At 51.3% G+C, this 18,518-nt stretch overlaps 1 protein-coding gene across 2 annotated transcripts; it reads right to left on the bottom strand.

The window, feature by feature from the left end:
- Positions 1 to 6,325: 6,325 nt before the first annotated feature.
- DUSP26 (dual specificity phosphatase 26) lies at positions 6,326 to 15,214 on the bottom strand. 2 transcript variants are annotated; one of them, XM_084615184.1, is made up of 5 exons: positions 14,943 to 15,214; positions 12,408 to 12,460; positions 10,955 to 11,205; positions 8,492 to 8,706; positions 6,326 to 7,029 (listed from the first exon to the last, which is right to left on the bottom strand). In XM_084615184.1, the coding sequence occupies exons 3-5, from the start codon at positions 11,131 to 11,133 to the stop codon at positions 6,830 to 6,832; spliced, it is 594 nt and encodes a 197-aa protein (XP_084471310.1). In that variant the 5' UTR covers positions 11,134 to 11,205; positions 12,408 to 12,460; positions 14,943 to 15,214; the 3' UTR covers positions 6,326 to 6,829. The 2 variants fall into 2 exon arrangements, with proteins under 2 accessions (XP_084471310.1, XP_084471311.1); XM_084615185.1 differs by lacking the exon at positions 12,408 to 12,460.
- Between the last annotated feature and the right edge of the window lie 3,304 nt (positions 15,215 to 18,518).

The raw sequence follows: 18,518 nt of genomic DNA, 5'->3' as shown, positions 1-18,518 counted from the left end.
CCCAAGCTTGTGTGTGTGTGTGTGAGAGAGAGAGAGAGAGAGTGCTTACCCAAAGCAATGAATCATCTTTCTCAACTGTCAATTTCAGACCCAAATTTCCCTCCCCATCTCACACTTGCCTGGTATTATCTCAGCTTCTCTGCTCCAGATTAGCAACCCCAGAAATGCTGGCTCATGGAACTAAGATGACATCAAGTGTTTTTTAATGCAAAAGAGAAGAATTCCTTAGACTGGAAGTTCTTTGGAGCAGGGGCTGTCAGTTCAGTATATGCGTACAGTGCTCTGCACAACATTGATCCCCGAGTGGGGCCTCTAGGTGCTACTGCAATGATAACATCCGAGTTTCCCGTTTCTGTCCCTCCTGACTTTCCTTGTGCCATTATGTTTGGGCTCCTGTCTTCTATATTGTACACTCTTGGCTCTCAGATCAGTCACCCTCAGGCAGCGATTCTAAGAAGTCAGTCGCTCCGGGTACCACTAGGGTTTTAGAGGGACCACATCTGCTCATAGCTTGATACGTTCCATACCTTAGAAAGGCTAGTAGTCACCCAGCAGAGCCACACCTCCTCTCCTGGAGTGGCAAAAGTTCCCCTGGCTATAGAGAGATTTGCAGACAAGGCTCAGCAATAGGGCCTTCTTGCTGCACTATCCCTCAAACCTATTCCTCTAGAAGGCATTTGGGCAACACACCTATGGCCTGTCGAAAGCTACAGGGGCTCAGCATCAAAATAACTCATGATGTGCTTCCTCCATTGACCCATGGCCACCTCAGGCTGGCAGAGCTAAGGTAAAGGGACTGTGAAGCCACTATATGGTTCCCCCTGGGGAGTTCCCCCAATTATGTCCTTGGCAGTCATTGTAACTGGATCTATTGCCATCTCCTGCAGGAGCCCCAGGTGCCAGGGGCATTCCTGGGGGAGGGAGGGAGGCAGCTATCCCCTGCTGCAAGTTAGGGCTGCTCTAACTTACACCAGGGACCAAACTATCCCCAAGTCCCTAACACAGGAGAGCAGAATGGATGAAGTAATGCTGCCGATGCTCCCCCATTGACCCTGCCCTTTGTCGTGCTTAGCAGGCCTCTCTGTCTTTCCACCAGCTGAAAATCTGAGCATCCCCTTTGTCCTCAGGCCTGTCTCGTGTCTCCTGTCACTGCACCATCCACCATCATAGCTGCATCTGTGATTTCACCCACTGAATTAATTTGCTGATCAGCCATCATACAAATTTCCCCTTGTGTCCCACACCTCCCTGATCCTACAGAAAGGATGTGGACAAATTGGAGAGTCCAGCAGAGGGCAACGAAAATGATCAGGGGGCTCGGGCACATGACTTATGTGGAGAAGCTGAGGGAACTGGGCTTGTTTAGTCTGCAGAAGAGAAGGGTCGGGGGTGGGGGGGGGTATTGATAGCTGCTGTCAACTACCTGAAGGGGGGTTCCAAAGAGGATGGAGCTCGGCTGTTCTCAGTGTTACCAGATGACAAAACAAGGAGTAATGGGGCCTCAAGTTGCAGTGGGGGAGGTCTAGGTTGGATATTAGGAAACACTATTTCACTAGGAGGGTGGTGAAGCACTGGAACGGGTTACCTAGGGAGTTGGTGGAATCTCCATCCTTAGAAGTTTTTAAGACCCAGCTTGACAAAGCCCTGGCTGGGATGATTTAGTTGGTGTTAGTCCTGCTTTGAGCAGGGGTTGGACTAGATGACCTCCTGAGGTCTCTTCCAACCCTGATACTCTATGATTCTATGATCCTAGCTTTATCGAACAATGGCCGTGCCCACAGTTAAAGGCTTAATTAGCAGCAGGACCCACAATGGGAGCCACACACCAGCAGGGCCCACAACACGTGCGGTAAAGTTACAAAATCAGGCAAGGACTTTTCAGAACATCGCCAGAGTCCTGTTTGACTACACAGTCTCCATTACCTAGGAGCCTCTGGAACCCCGCCTTGCTCCAGCACAACATTCTCTGTTACCCAGAAATCCCTGGGTTTGCAGCCCAGAGCCACCACTATTGTTCATACTCTCAGTGCCTTTTCTGGGCAGTTCCTATGTGTTGTCCTACCATGACTTGGGGGGAGGGATAGCTCAGTGGTTTGAGCATTGGCCTACTTAACCCAGGGTTGTGAGTTCAATCCTTGAGGGGGCCATTTAGGGATCTGCAGCAAAAATTGAGGATTGGTCCTGCTTTGAGCAGGGGGTTGGACTAGATGACCTCCTGAGGTCCCTTCCAACCCTGATATTCTATGAATATAGAGACTATAACCTGAGCCCTTTGGAGTAGGATACAATGCTCCCTTTCCAAACTCCTTTTTAAGGAGGGTTTGCCACAATTCCTAGCCCTCCTCCAGTCCTCCACCTCTCATAAACATCCCTTTCATTGACAAAGGGGGAAAGAAGCATTTCTCAATGTTTCCCTGGGAGCCTGATGCGCACCCCGCCAGCCCACTGCTTGCCTGGGCCCTCAGCCCTGCCAAGACACTGGGCCAGGTGTGTTATGGAGTCCCAGACAACCTGGCTACCATCCAAACAGAGCAAATCACTGTTGTATGCCTATCAGAGCCCTTAATGACATATTTTTACAAGAACCAAGTTCTAAATACACAGAGCTGCCCAGCCAGCTAGTGTGTCAGGAAGTGGAAGAAGAATGGAGCTATATTAGGAACAGATGGACAACAACCCCCGGAAGCATTATGAGGCCAGTTCGATTCAGCTCTGAACTGTGACGTGTTTGTGGATCATAATATAGGCACTGCTAATTAGCCCTGTGATAGTGCTTTTCAGCCATAGAGCTCAGAGCCCTTTATAGAGGCAGGTAAGTATGATCATGTCCATTTTAAATAATGGGGAAACTGAGGCACAAAGGGTTTTCAAAACCCTACACCGATTTCAGGGTCCTCCATTCTTGGGCACCCAACTTACAATACCTTAGGCCCGATTCTCATGTAACACATTGGCCAAATATGTCTTTGTTCCCTGTTAGTGGCTGTTACTATCTGGTCCTGACACTTTAGCTCAGGCACTAGAGGCATGTGGTTTTAGAGGCAGGTGTCCTAGGATGAAAGCCTAGCCGGGGTGCAGAGCACCCTCTGCAGTTATCAGGTGGGGTCCCACCTCTCTGGTCTCTGCTTCATAGCCCTTCGTGCAAGTTTCCCCACTCCTACACCCCAGGCTTGTGCAGCACTCTAGCTCCGACTTGTATGCGTGTGGGTAGAAAGGCTATCCCAGCCCCCAGACAGCTCTGACTGGGAGCTATGCAGACGGACTGGTTCCCAGCACATGACTTACCTGACCTATGGGGGTTGTTTTGAGTTTCAGCTTTGATCAACCTCGCAAAATGTGGTTAGAATGGTCACATGTTATGTGGCTTGGGGACTTGAATGGTGCTGGGAATGTGGACCCAAAACTTGCAGCTTGACCTCATTTCTAGTTATAGGTTGAAACCACCCCCTCCCCCTTTGGCAGCCATTGGGAGAAGGGAGCTCACCCCAGAAAGAACAGGCCCTGCACCCCAGTAAAGCTTCTGGCAATGATGGCCGCTTCCACAATTCCAGATCAAGTGCACTGGGGTAAGAAAAACTGCACACAGCTTGACTCTGAATCCTGTCTGACTCGTTGGAAATTTGTTCTTGTGTTCCCCCCTGTGACCGTTGGGGGCAGAGTGGAACACAGCTGCAGATGGGACCAGCTTGAGTTGCTAAGATGAACCCCAGAAGGCTGCTCTCTAAGGAGCTAGGCCAGAGGCCCATAGTTCTAAAGGCTTCAGTATAAGCATGGTTCAAAGGCTGAGCAAGTGTGAACTAGAGACCTACAGGGATCAGAGATGAGGAGTAAGAAGGGGCTGCTTTTCACTTAGTCTCCCGCTAGCCCGAGTCTGTCAAGTCAAGATCTGACTGTGCTAACCTCTGAGACTTGCCCCCAAAATGCAGCATAGAGGCTTGCCCCCAAAATGCTGTGTAGACATGCCCTGAGCTATGAAAGTCCTTTAGGTACCGGTAATAGTCTGTCTTGGCTGCCGGGCTCAGGTCAAACCAAGCAGGAGATTCCTTCATGGATATATGAGCTACCCTCACATAGTACCAGCAGCCAGAGAGTTCTGACTGCAGCAGAACCAGCACTGACGTGCTCCCCTGGGATGTGCCAGGCATACCCAAGTTAGGTGCTTTGGAGAGCAGCTCCAAAACACCTCTCCTTGATCTTCCCAGACTCCTGAAGCTCTCAGAGCTGCTGTTGCTGCCACGTGGGCCTTCAGCGTGTTTAGGGGTACAGCCCGCTCCTGAGCGTTAAAAGGAGACTTTTGTCTCTGCATAGTTATCAGGGAAGCTAACTTTTGCTGGTCGTGGTTTCTGTGGCCTGGCTTCTTCTGGCAGAGAGCAACATCACCATCTGGTGGTTGATACAATTCATGGCAGTGGGTTAAGCATTTCTTTGTGTTGTGTTCTAATGCACTGTATTGCATTATATCCTGGGGCTGGTTCTCCCCGGCAGCACCACTGTAGACTGTGGGCCTCAGGCCTTTTATCTCACGGGTTTGTTACCTGCCTTCTCCCTTCAGTTGGGAAATACTTTCTCTTTTGCTTTCTGCCTCCATAGAACTGGTCCATCCATTACATGACACATTTTTGGGTGATTATCGAGACCCAAATGTTATCTTTGTATCATTTTGTAACACTAAAACAAATATGCCAAATTAGGGACCCACCTGCCCCCTAATGCATTACGTAGTTTACAGACAGCCCCCTACTTGGCCGGCCCATCCATCCACACTGAGCTAGGATTTGGCAAGGCAGATCAGGCCACTGGACCCCTCCAGCCCAGTCTGCGGAACTGGCCGATACCTGATGCTTCTGCATAAGGAGAACCGCCCTGATAATGCGCCTGGCCAGTGGTGCTGTGCTGTAACCTCGTGCAGGTACTCCTAGGCCAAGGCACCAGCTCTGCTGGCAGCATCCCGGAGAATACCTCTGGGTGGAGCATAGAACTGGAGGGGGAATTTGGAGCTGGAGAGGACTGTACACTCACCTTTGCTTGGGACCACTCCCCACCCCGAAATCCTAAAAGTGGGAGGGGTGGGGAGCAGTTCCTTTGCAGCCTGGGGGTCTGAAGCTTCAAGTTAATAATAGGGGGAGGCAGCTGGGCCCAAATGCGGAGCCTAGTTATCTCAAGAGCTGAATCTCAAATGTGTTCCTGCAGGGATGGAAAACTGTGTCACAGTGAAGCCACCCGAAATGCTGGCAAGGGAGGATTACTCTTTGATCGTATTCTGCTCCCTTGGGGTCACTGGTAGCACGGCTCCCTGAGTCTTGTTATTTATGCGGGGAAACTTTTTAGCAGGGTGGCACTGAATGCAGCTGGAAGCAATTCTGGGAATATGGCAGAGGTAGGGCTGGTTTTGATCTGCCTGTGGCAAAGCGGCGCTCAGGCTCCATGGCCCAGAGTCTGCTGCTCTGCGGACTAGCTCGTGACTGCCCTGATGTCAGTAGACTTTTTAAGATATGGCCACCTGCCCCTCACCAGAAACGGGGTGGACACCCCTCAAAGCTCATTGCACTCAACCCCCCTCCCTCCAAAGCCCATGTATAAACACTGTTCTAGAAATGAACCCAAGCTTCAAAGACTGTCCCTGGAGCCTGTCCCTGGGAGGTGCTGGGTACCCTTGCTATTGCTGTTGGATCAGGATCCCACCTCTTCTAAGCATTTGGTTCCAGGCCCATCCCTAGGGTCTCGGTTTCTTAGTGCTCTGCTGGCTCATTCCCTCCAGTAGGTCTGTGTTGAGGGCCCCATGTCCCGGTGAGGAGAAGGGCTGGAGGGGCCACTTAGCACACTTCTGAGATTCCTCACTGCAGAGATAAGAAGGGAGACAAAACTCCCTCTCCCAGCCCACCTCATCCTGTCAGGTAGATGCCTGTAGGGAGGTGGGATTTGCTTCCTTCTCACAAACCCGACCTCAGCCAAGGGGCTGGGAGAGGATCATGAAAAGCTGATTGCAGTGCTTAAAGGAGGAAGGGTCACAAGGGGGGTTGCAGACCGTCCCTCCCCCCAAACCTCCCCCCAGTCTGAGCAGAGTTGCTGAGGGCTGCACTTAAACACTGTCTTACACACACACACACACACACACTTTTTTCAGATCTCTTTAAGCATTGGGCGATTGGACCTTTGACTGCCCCGCAGTCAATATATCAGTATATTGCACACACAGCTACCAGCGAAGAGGCAGCAGCATTTCAGCTCGTTGGTGGGATGTGATCCGTGAATACACACAGTCTATCTAGACCCTATCTCTCATCCTCCTTTGGGGTCTGGGCAAAGATGCTCCAAAACACAGAAGCAGAGGGGCAGATGTTTTTCCTCTGCAGTAACTTTATTCTTACAGGTAAATGTTTTACACTGAGGGCACCCCAAGTCTACGACACCATGGGCCTTGTCTAATTCTCATTGCCACCAAGAAATGTACGCAGCTTGGATCTCGTAGGAATGACAGGCAGGGCTGGCTTGCTGCCTGGGTGTGCCCGCTGGCAGAACCAACCCATTTGGGCTTCCCAGAGCCAGCAGGGTAAGGGGAAGAGAAGCCCGAGACATGGGATAATAGTCCCTGTGGGGTGCATCTCTAAGTCTTGCAGCCTGGAAGGAGGCTGCTTGTTAGGCCTCCACAGATGACAGAGCTGCAGGTTGGGGGCCCCTCTGAAAAGCTGCCACTCCTTGAGGACCCAAGGGAGCCCAGCTGTGCCTGCCAAGCGCCTGCCCCATGATGAAAGCCCTGTGTCTGCTGCTCAGCTGGCAGTAGGGCTGGGCTGAGTGCCGGACACTGAACAGCGCCCCCTCCCCTGCCCACTCATGCTCGCCGCTTCAGCCTCAGGGAGTTGTCCAGGGAGACCAGCTGGTGCAGGAAGCCCCGGTTGGGGATGATGCCGCGGTGGTCCTTGACAGTCTTTATGGCTTCCACCAGGGTCATACGGTGGCGGATCATGAGGTAGGCGAGGACCAAGGTGGCTGAACGGCTCACCCCGACGGCACAGTGGACGAGGATCCTTCCTGCGGGGAGAAGGGGAGCTGTGTCACAGCCGGGCTACAGCCCCAAGGCCCCACTGCACGGGGTTACAGAAGTCCAGGAAACAGTCGTACAACAGTGTGGATGAGATGATCACTCCAGTACAGGAGTTAGGATACAGGGCTCGATGGGACAGATGGTCACACAATGGCAGGGGAGGCGGGTTCCCTTGGAAAAAGTTGACTTTTCACTGAAAAATCAAAATCTGAATTATTTTGATTCAGAAATGCTGCTGTGTTGCCTCGCGGGAGCGGTAGTTTGAGTGGTTCATGCCTTCATTTCCCTCTCTAGGCTGGGTGGACCGGTCAGACGACATCTGCCAGGATTCACTGTAGTGCTTCTTATAAGCATAACAGCACCACAGTCTCTCATTTTGGGCAGGGGAGGTGATGCATCATGGGAGTCCCACCGCCACAGTGAATCATGGGAGATGATGTCTGGCAAGGGAGCCCAGCTTCAACTAGGAGAATGGGAACATGAGGCCATTGAACTACAGCTCCCATGAGGCTCTGCTGCAGCATTTCCAATCAAAGTATTCCAGTATATGGCTCAATAGTTCCATTTTTGGTTGAAAATCAAAAACATTTTGGTTTTTTTTCAGTGAAAAATCCAAGCTTCGCATGGAAAGCAGATATTTTCGTTTGAGTGAAAAATGTAGTTTAGTCAAAAACCCAATCTGCCTTTGAACAACGTTTTGAGAGCAAAATTTTCAACCTGCCCTACTCCCCGGTCCCTGTGAGCCAGACTATGAGCTGCGCCTCCTCAGTGCGGGAGGCCAAAGATGCCTGTAACCCCATGCACCTCCTGAATCCTGGTCTCATCTGGGGACTCCAGATCCACCCCCTCCTGCCCTTAAGGCATACCCTTATGCTAGGGGTTGCTTACACCCTCCAGCACCATAGGGATTCCCCGTGTTGTGAGAGGAAGGGATCCACCTAAGATCTGGCCTATTTGTTCCACCAGGATGGCATGAAAGGGCCAGGCTATGGCCCATAATTGGTCCTGGGTCTCTTCCAGAATGGTGGCTGCTGGGATAGTGGGCTAGCTGGACCATTGCTCTAGTCTAGCTGATCCCAGTGTAGATGGAGGTGGCTCTGTTCTGGTGCAGCAGGAGGCCAGATACTGAGCTAGAAGGACCATTGTGCTGGTCCAACTTGGTGACACTTGGTGTTATGGTAGAAGTTTTGCAGACTCAAGAAGTGGCTGGATTTGGGAGATTTCTCTGAGCCGATCACATGGGAGAGGGCTATGGAGGTGGGAGTGAGGATCCCCATGTCTTGCTAATGGTATCTCCACTGCTTCCAGCAGAGAACCGTGGGTGGCGTGTTTATAAGGAAAGAAGGCGACTAGAGATGAGGGTTTTGGACACAGCCTCTCCTCTTGCCCAGCCAAGCTCTTCGTCCCAGCCCCTGCTCCCTCTCTTCCAACCCCTCCTCTGCCCCTCACCTCCTCTCTCGCTCAGCGCCTGGTGGATGAAGTCAGCTGAGGGGTAGAAGTAGGGACTCATGTCGAAGCTGGGCGAGTCGTGGGCCTCAATGCCTAGATAGCGGATGCCGGTGCCTTCATAGTACTCAGCACCCCCTCTCCATTTGCTGTGCGATGCATTGAGGATGTGGGTGATGCGCAGGCGGGCCAGCTCACGCCGATTGGCTGCTATATCTCTGCGGAGAAGGGAGCAAAGGATTAAAATGGGGGAGCTTATGTGGCGGCAGCTGAGCAGGGGGTGCTTCTTGACAGTGGACTGTGCAAGTATTATCTGCTAGAACTGGTACTCGGGAGGGGAGAGCTACTTGGGCCAGGCCAGCATGGATTTTTGGCTTGGAGGGAACAGGCCAGAAGAAGGGGTGCGGGTGAGGAGAGGCAGTCATCTGGTGGGTACATTAAAAAATAGGAAAATCTGTCATTCCCCACCTAGCAACACACATTTCTCTCTCACCCCCAAGAGATGCTAGCCTGAGGCTCCCCATGCAGCTCCTGCCAATGGGCCTCAATCCTGACCCACAGCCCCCCTGCTATACCAGTCTGGGTTCCCCTTTCTCCTTTCCAGCTCTGCCAGGGCTGCTTAGTCTTGCATCGCCGGTTTCCCAGACCTCTTGAACAAAGAATCATAGAAATGTCAGGTTGGAAGGGACCTCAAGAAACCATCTAGTCCACCCCCGCCATGCTGAGGCAGGACCAAGTAAACCTAGACCATCCCTGACAGCTGTTTGTCCAACCTGTTCTTAAAAACCCCAGTGATGGGGATTCCACAACTTCCCTAGATAACCTGTTCCACTGCTTAACAGAACCACTAACCCAGGAATCTATCCTTGCAACAAAGCCCGTTGCCAACTGTGTCCACATATCTATTCAGGGGACACCATCACAGAGCCTAATAACATAAGCCACACTATCAGAGGCTCGTTCACCTGCACATCTACCAATGTGATAAATGCCATCATGTGTCAGCAATGCCCCTCTGCCATGTACATTGGCCAAACTGGACAGTCTCTACGTAAAAGAATAAATGGACACAAATCAGACGTCAAGAATTATAACATTCAAAAACCAGTCGGAGAACACTTCAATCTCTTTGGTCACTCGATTACAGTCCTAAAAGTGACAATTCTTCAACAAAAAAACTTCAGAAACAGACTCCAAGGAGAGACTGCTGAATTGGAATTAATTTGCAAACTGGATACAATTAACTTAGGCTTGAATAAAGACTGGGAGTTGATGGGTCATTACACAAAGTAAAACTATTTCCGCATGTTTATTCCCCCCCTCCCTCCGTGCCCCTCCCACCCTTGGGCTGTTCCTCAGACATTCTTATCAACTGCTGGAAATGGCCCACCTTTATTATCATTACAAAAGGTTCCCCACCACACCCCCACTCTCCTGCTGGTAATAGCTCACCTTACTTGATCACTCTCGTTACAGTTTGTATGGTCACACCCTTTGTTTCATGTTCTCTATGTATATAAATCTCCCCACTGTATTTTCCACTGAATGCATCCGATGAAGTGAGCTGTAGCTCATGAAAGTTTATGCTCAAATAAATTTGTTAGTCTCTAAGGTGCCACAAGTCCTCCTGTCCTTAGACAGTGATACTCAGACCTCAGTGCTTCAGGAGCCAAATTAGCGATCAGTATTACCCAAAAGAGCCGCAGTCGAGTGAATTCATTGTTTCATTTACTATATATATTTTCTTGGATATTCTGACCAAGTATAATTATTTTATCAACTACAGTTGGTTAATAACATAGTAAAAGCATCCTGATGAGTTAATAATTTAGACTGGTTAATAATTAAATTGCCCAGTGTTTTACTATCATGCGCTGCAAAGAGCCGCAGAAGACACTTGTGGCTCCCGAGTCTCAGTTTGAGTATTACAGCTTTAGAGAAAGTTTTTCCTAATATCCGACCTAAATCTCCCTTGCTGCAAACTAGGGTGCTTGCTGTGTCCAGTTTGTGTGTGGTGGGTCTTTTCACATGGACACCTTTACCCTCAGGGGCCATTTTTGAGTGCCACTATCACAAATGGAAAGGACGGACACACACACACACAAACATTGTTTTTCTTGTAGTCCTGGCTCCTGGAATCAATTTATTACTGGGGAACCCCTGCTTTCATGAACGCAAAAAGTAAGTTTCTAGCCCTTGTGACTGCAGAGAAAAGCTTGAAAACGTGACCTGTATGTGCTGGCACAGGCTCGGAAGCCAGAAGGCCAATAAAAAGAGCCCCCAATTTCGGGGCTGCCTGAATACTTGGCATTGGGAATACTGCACGCACACACACACAGTGGCGCTGCACTCTCCTCCTCCCCAGTCCGTGCCCCCTCCCACAACTATGCTACCGTGTCCCTTTCGCTCTTCCTTCCCATCCCCACCAATTCCCGCTCTCCCTCATGACCTTGGGCCTGCACTTACTGGTCTCCCAGGTACAGTCCTGGCCAGACCTCATCTGCATGGTTACAGGCTGTCTTCCCCGTGTACAGCAGCCTCTCCAGCTCAAAGACACTGAGGATGGGGTGGTTGCTGGCGTCTTCCTGAGACCCCCGGCTGGGTGACCTGGAGCTGCTTCTGGAGAACCTGGACATAAACGCCATTGGAGCTCCCGAGACCCACGATGCATCCCTATGGGCGATAACGCTGCAGCTGCCGTGACCCACAGTCCCGTCCTGTAAGTAGTGGAGACGCCATTAGGTGACCCCGGCATGGGAGTATTGCCAAGCCCTTCCCCACGTGACAAGCGATCAGCTCAGAGAATTCCACCCCCCCGCCCTGCCCCACCCTGCCCCGCCCCACTGCCCTGACACACACACACACACACACAAATCCAGCTGCTTCTTCCTGAGCGGGAGACCCAAGTCAAGCAGCTTTGGGCTGAGACTCCTGGCTCCACTGGAAGTGGGGTGAGTTGGTCGTGCATCAGAATACCTCACAAAAGTTCAAAGCAACCCTGCAGATCCTCCCAGCAACCTATGTGAACAACTAGCTGCAGGTGTAGAGCCCTCTCTGCCCACGGGTTCCCAATGTCAGGCGGGGGCAGTACATCATAGGCTTCCCCCCTGGAAGGTGGAGCATTTGGGGAGGGTTTAATGGGGCCAGAGCACTGTGAACCAAGTAAAGGAGGAAGTGGGGTCACCAAAGCCTTCAGCCCACTTGTGCACCCCTTTCATGGTGAAGGGGCAACGTTCCAGCTCTGCTCTGCTGGGTCAGTGCCACACTGTCAGGCCCAGAGTACCCAGGTTTCTGTTTATGAGATGACACAGTAGCTCAGCTGTCGCCTTCCCGCTGAACTGGCTAGAGGGCTCTGGCTGCCAGGGTCACGATGCCAACTCAAGAGCTGACTGTGTCAACCTAGGATTGGAGGAGCTGGCAGGCAGCGAAGACTCTGGGCTCGGTGCCAGGCTCTGGGGCTGGGAGGAGAAGCAGGTGGCGGATTCCATACGGTGTCACGTGGGGTCTCACAGGGCATCGGCCTGTCGTGTACCAATAAAAACAGCCTGATGGGAGGGAGAGGCGGTCTTAACCTCTCTTGGCACAGCAACCTCCCTGCTGCATTTGAAAAGCTGGGAGGCTGCTCTGGGTTTGGGGTGGGAGGCGTTAGTCGTGGGTCAGGAGACTTTTATGGGTAAGCAATAGAGCCCAAGAGGCCCGACTCCCAGGTGTGACTTCCTCAAGCCGGCAACAAGCCCCCTGGGACAGTCCCACTTCCACCCACATGGGGGATGTACCCGGCCTCCATAACAAAACCTCAGCCTTGGGAACATTTTTCTTCTTTGCTGCCTTCCTCCTCAGTGCAGCCAGCTGAAAGCTGCTGCTGGTGGTGATGCCAGGAGCTGCCTCCAAGCATTTGGGAACCCATCCAAAGTCTCACCTCTCAGCTCCGTTCCCGTCAGCAGCTCCGCGCTGGCCAGCTGTTTTCAGCGGCTAAAAGGGGGAAATGGAGTGACCTCAGATTTGCCTTGCTGGCTTAGACTGTCAGTTCCGTCGGTCTGGCACCCCACCCTCAGCAATGGCCAGCAGCCAGTGGTGCCAAAGGAGGAAACCCTGAGACATTTACCTGATTGTGCCCAGAGGATGGAAACGTCATGAGGGCACCGCAGAATTCGGAAGGGATCTAAAGAGACCTGCTAAGTACTTCCTTCCCTACCGACCTCTTCCTACAGTTTATTCTCTGCAGGGTATTTTGGATGCTGCCTTGGATATGGTTGTGCCGGGCATGGAATAGACTTTTCTGGAGCCAGAGGTTCCCCATCAGCCCTGGTATGACTGGGTGCAGCTGCCACAGATCGTAACAGGAGCTGCAGCAGCGTATACCGTGGTCCAGAGTTGGCTCTATGTCTCCTGCACTCTGCTGAATGTTTGACCTGCTGGCTCCAGGAATAAATACCTGGTAAGCCCATGGGCAGCACACCACAGCTGGGATCAGCCGCAGCACAATGCCATGGGGGTGTCTGCCCACTCATGCTGCAGCAGGCCGTTCAGCCTGGGCCCATCCAAGCCTGGCCCACACCGTGCCCCTTAATATAAGGCTACCAGCAGATCCATGGCTGGCTAAGGGTCTGCCTACACTGTAACTGGAGGTGTGATTGCAGTTCAGGTAGACATACCTGCATTAGCTTTAATCTAGCTAGCATGGCTAAAAATATCAGCAAAGACTCGTCAGCACAGACCCTGGTGCAGGCTGCACACGCAAGTACCTATCCAGTGTTCCGGGTGGGTTTGTATACCTGCAGACGTGCCAACTCCCACGAATCAATTGGGAGAGTCTTGATTTCTGAGCAGAATGAAGCCTCACTCGTGATCTGGCGATAGAACTCTCAAATGTCAGGATTTTTTTTTCCCGCCCCGCCACATTCTTAAAATGTATTTCCAGTCCAACAGGAGTTATCCCCACCTTCAACAAAGGAATGCGATTTCTCCACTGGCCAGTTACTTCCAAAGTACTTTGAAAGACCATGCAAATTCATTTACATATCAGATAGAGCCATCAAGCTATCAAGTAGGGGGAAGAGACAGAAGGGTTACACCGAGCACGGAAGAGAAACTTCATCTGAGACAAATAGAAGGGGGCAAGGCCAAATCTCAAATAAGCAATTGAATCACTGAAAAAAAAAATCCTGACATTTGACAGTTCTAAAAGTGAGGCTTAATTTTATTTAGAAATCCCATCAGCTGCCCCAGGTGCAGCCAGGATTCCAGCTATCAGCCCCAGGCGGCAGCTCCCCTGCCGGCCTGGGAAGTGGGAGAGGGGACCCCACTGCAGCGCCTCAGGCCTTGGGAGGGTGAAGAACCCTAAGGAGCAGAGGGGAGGCTGGGAGCTGCAGGAGAGCTGAAGTGAGGAGGGGGGCTGGTGGGGTGGGAGGCCTGTATTGATGGTGGGATCTGAGCAGATGGGGTGGTGCTGGGAGGGTGAATTGAAGGCAGTGGGGGTCGATGGGGCAGGGGGGGCTGAAATGATGGGGTGCAGAAGATGGGGCTGGGGACTATATTGAGGGGGGGCTGAATTGAGTGGGGTTGGGTGGGGACAGAACCGACGGGGGTCTGGGGGACAGGATTAATTGTTGGGCAGGAGACGGGCAGATGTGGGGGTGCGCACTCCTGCAGCAGGGGCCAAAATCACCTTCTCCAGTACACATGGGGGAGTGGGTGACACTAACGGTCGCATGCACATGCCTGATGATGGGCAGGGGGAAGTCAAACATCAAGAGACTGATTTTAAAAAAACATCTTTTTCAAAGAGGTCATGACTTTGGGGCCAATCTCATGATTGTGGCAGCCCCGACTCGTGATTTTTGATCTCTCGAAGTTGGAAATACTGCATCTGGGCTGCTGCGTCTGCACTGCTAGTTTTAGCTGCATTCGCTAGATTAAAGCTAGCAGGGGCATGCCTGGCTGAGCTGCAAACCCACCTTTGCTTGCGGTGGAGACAAGCCTGAGAATCTGTGGGACAGAGCTACTCTGGCATATAACTCAATCGGCCTCACAGATGTATCTGACCCTCATCTTCTGCCCCCAACACCCACTGGGTGCTGATGTGCAGTGGGCTCTAGCTGGTAAATATCACCAATTGCTACCTGATATACAAGACCCCAGAGCAAATCCCCAAAGCACCATTGCTACGTGGGAGGTGTGGCCCATTCCTGTATTAAAACACAGGGTGAGCTACTGCATGCAGTGACTTCTTGCTCACAGGTACATGGCTGCCTCTGCCACCCCTGCCATTCTCACGCTGCGCTCGGAGGGAGGAGAGAGACAAATAGACAGACAGACCCTGCCTACACACATGGCTGCTCTGCATAGACATTATCGCACCCGGGCAGGCTGCCCAACCCCACACGCTCAGCAAAGAGACAGAAAGACAGACGGACAGGAGGCAGGAGGGAGACATCCGTCCCTGTTACTCTACCTTTGTGCAGGCTGTGATTTCTCAGCTCAGGGTGAGTTTTCTAGTCAGATCCAGTCGGCCATGTCTTCCTACTGCTGCAGCTCTTGTTGCTGCCGCTGCTGCTGCTGTAGAAAGGCTGATATATGAACATCTATTTTAAGCCATGACATGTCCAGAGGCAGGTTTGTTTATATCATGGTGTGGGTGGGTGGAGGGTGGGGGAGAGAGAAAGCAGAGGGAGATTGACACAAACACAGAACATCCCATGCAAACACACACGTGTAGATGTACGCACACACAGTCATACATATAAACACACACACACGCATATTCCTATGCATGGAAATACACATGCACAGCCACAAGAATATGCACATACAAAAACTTGCATCCAAACGCATACAAATTCTTCTCCATATCTCTGTGCTCCCCACTGCCCCATCCCCCCGCAATACACAGCTAGCTACAGGAAATAAAAAAGGAAAGAAAGACTATTCTACTGATGAAAAGCTCCATCTAAGAGCTAGTTATGATTATGAATATTAATAATAATGGGGAATAGAGTCACAGAGTTTAAGGCCAGAAGGGACCGCCAGATCATCCAGTCTGACCTGTATATCACAGACCACCAGCGCCACCCAGTACCTGCACATTAAACCAAACAACTGAAATGAGACCAAAGTATGACAGCCCACAGGAGACTAGACTGTGATGTGCTGCAGGCAGGGAATAGACGGGACCAAGGTGCACCAGTGCCTGAGGCCCTGCAATGTCAGGAAATGGTTAAGTGAGATATACTCAAAAAACCCTGGCTCCCCCAGGCTGCAGAGGAAGGCAAAAACCCACTAGGTCACTGCCAACTTGATGTGGGGGAAAATTCCTTCCCAACACTGCCTATGGCAGTCAGTTAGACCCTGAGCATGTGAGCAAGCCAGCCAAGCACCTGAGAGAGAGAGTGCTTGGTGCCACCTCAGAGCCCTGTCCCTCCCTTTTCTATGTCCCATCTCTAGCTGTGGTTATCCCTGATGCTTCAGAGCAAGGAGATTAAAAAAAAAAAACCACCCCTCTCCAGAATATACTAGGGGGAAAAATCCCTTCCTGACTCCTGCAGGTGGCCAGTTTAAACCCAGAAGCATGAGCTTTTAGGATTGGTGCCTGAGAAATGATTGCCCAGAGCAAGAAGTCAGCACAGTTCCAACCATCTCAATGCAGGTGATGCATCGTCCTTTCAGTTCACCTGAGAGAGCTGCTGCTGATAGCTCACAGAGACCTGGTGTGAGTCTTAGCTGTAGTAGCATGCAAGATGCATGTTGAATGTGGTCACAGTGTGAGGGACACATCTGCATGTGAGGCCAGATTTCTCAATGAGCTCAGCACCCAGCAACTCCTATTGTACCCTTGTGAGCAGATTTCCAACAGAGCTCAACATCCAATGTGCACCCAGCATGCTGGGCTCTCCTGAAAGTCTGCCCCCTAGCTAGCCGATACAGCCCACCCCCATCTTACTGGGTGACAGCAGGAGGTATTGGGCTGATACCCATCATGGGAGGGCTATGGGAAGGTAAACTGAGGCTATAGGTACTCAAGGGCAAGTGAAGGCAAGTCACTGAGTGAACCTGAATGAAGGCAGCTTGGGCCACCATCTCCATCTTTTCGTTCTTTTCTTTCCTTGCCCATCTTTCAATGGCACCCCAGGAAACTGGTCTTTGCCTTTCACAAGAGGGTCTGTTACACTAGCATAAAACTAGAGAAACACAGCGGGGAACCAGACCCACCTTCCAGCTGGGTGGCCAGCACTGGCCAGGAGCTCAAGTTTGATGGTACCAAAGGTCCAAGATCAGGGTTGGCATTTCTGGTGCAAAGTCAGGGTTCCCTGACAGGAGTGCGAGCACTGTTTTAACATCTCACTTTAAAACGCAGTGATCACAGTGAGGACAGAAGGCTGCAAGGCGGGAGGAAGCTTGGACATATGTCTGGAAGGAGACCTTGGATAATCTCATGCGGTTCCACTGATTTCTACAGAAGACCACATGCACAAGGGCAAGAGTTTGGGTCCAAGATGCTCCCAGGGAGCTGTGGGTTCTTGGGGGAAACCACCAGCCTCTTTTTGCTGGTTAGGACTTATCACATCCTTCAGAGAGGCTTCAGCCCCATCCCTCACTAACGTTTGTTTCCTGGTTTTGCCAAATCAATCTGCTGTGTAATTATCCACAGGGTGCCTCTGAAATGGTAGCTAGAGCAGCCTGCCGAGGAAGGTCTGACGAGATCCTGTGTTAACTAGCTGGTTACCCACATGGTGCTGACTGGAGGGAGCGAGAACGTGAGTAATACCTTTGATGACTATGTTGCTGCAGCCAGTTCCAGGGATGGGGAAGAGAGGCACAGCCTGCCACCGCCGTCCACTGGAGGCATCAGAAGCCATTCTGCCCCTCCAAGAGCAGCCTCACTGCCTCCTGGGGTGGGGTATCCAGGCCCTCGGTCTGTAGGAAAACCAGCCAGCTGTTGGCAGCTCCACACAACAGAAGGAAAGAGATGGGTTGCTGATCCTTCCCTTTGACCCCCATTGAAGCCGCACACATCCGCAGCTATCTGTGTGTTATGTGGGCTGCGTGCACACAATACACATACTATCTGTATGGCCCTGAGGATGTCACAGGGGCCACCGCCGTGCTGTGCTGACTGGGCTGCAAGCGGCCTGAAAACCATGGGTTGAGAACCACTGCACTATAGCCTTTCTTCTCCCTCCCGCTCTTGCCCTCACTGCTTGTTATCGTCACTTAAATAGGAGACAGATTTTTGCAGCAAGGACCTGGCATGGTGGTAAAATACACTGCATACCTATGGCCCCGCAAGAATGATCCATGTCTCCAGGGAATGCTGATGGGCTATAGGGGTCTTTGCATAGAGGTCACTGGTTTGGGGCAGCAGTAATCAAAAGCTTTTGCCATCTGGATGTTGTTTGGTGACTTATGTGAAATGAACTGATGGGAAGGGACACATAATTTTGTGGCTACGGCAGCAGCCTGGAGAGCTATGTTTGGTCCCTAGCTCTGCAACTGACTTGCTGTGTGACCTTGGGCAAGTCATTTAGGACCAAATTTTTAAAGGTCTTTAGGTGCCTCACTCACACTGAAATCAGTTGAAATCAAGAGTTAAGCACCTAGATACCTTTAAATATCTGCCCCTTAGTCTCTCTCTGTGCCTCAGTCCCCCATCTGTATAATGGGGATAGTATTACAGCATACTGGAAGATGGATTTGTTGATATTTGGAAGGCTCTTAGATACTATGGTGATTGGGACCTTATAACTACATAGAAGCATGTACCTAGTGGACAGGAGTCCCTAATACGTCTTCCCCCCTTGCTGGTAGTCTCAGCAGAGAAGTGAAAAATATTATAGACCTGGAGATGGTAATATATTTACTTGCAGTATTTAATCCAATCTCTACATGCTACATGGTGCTCCAGAGAAAATATGATTCCTGGTAAATGAGGGAGACAAGACTGGAACTCAAGTTTTGTGGAAGCCTGCATGTTTGTCTGTAGTTGTTTTGTTGAAAAAATGCCACATCAAGAATAAGGACTGTGACTCTACCT

Source organism: Lepidochelys olivacea (assembly GCF_965140295.1).
Source record: "Lepidochelys olivacea isolate rLepOli2 genome assembly, chromosome: 26".
Classification (NCBI taxonomy): domain Eukaryota; kingdom Metazoa; phylum Chordata; order Testudines; family Cheloniidae; genus Lepidochelys; species Lepidochelys olivacea.
The sequence above is the reverse complement of the archived record's forward strand: the minus strand, read 5'-3'. Positions and strand labels throughout refer to the sequence as shown.

Bases quoted from the DNA above. Each gene is read 5' to 3' on its own strand.
- DUSP26 (XM_084615184.1), bottom strand. From the start codon at position 11,133: ATGGCGTTTATGTCCAGGTTCTCCAGAAGCAGCTCCAGGTCACCCAGC. The intron at 8,707-10,954 runs GTAAGTGCAGGC...CCTTCTCCGCAG, and splicing joins GGACTGTACCTGGGAGACCA to AGATATAGCAGCCAATCGGC. The intron at 7,030-8,491 runs GTGAGGGGCAGA...TTCTCCCCGCAG, and splicing joins GGCGCTGAGCGAGAGAGGAG to GAAGGATCCTCGTCCACTGT.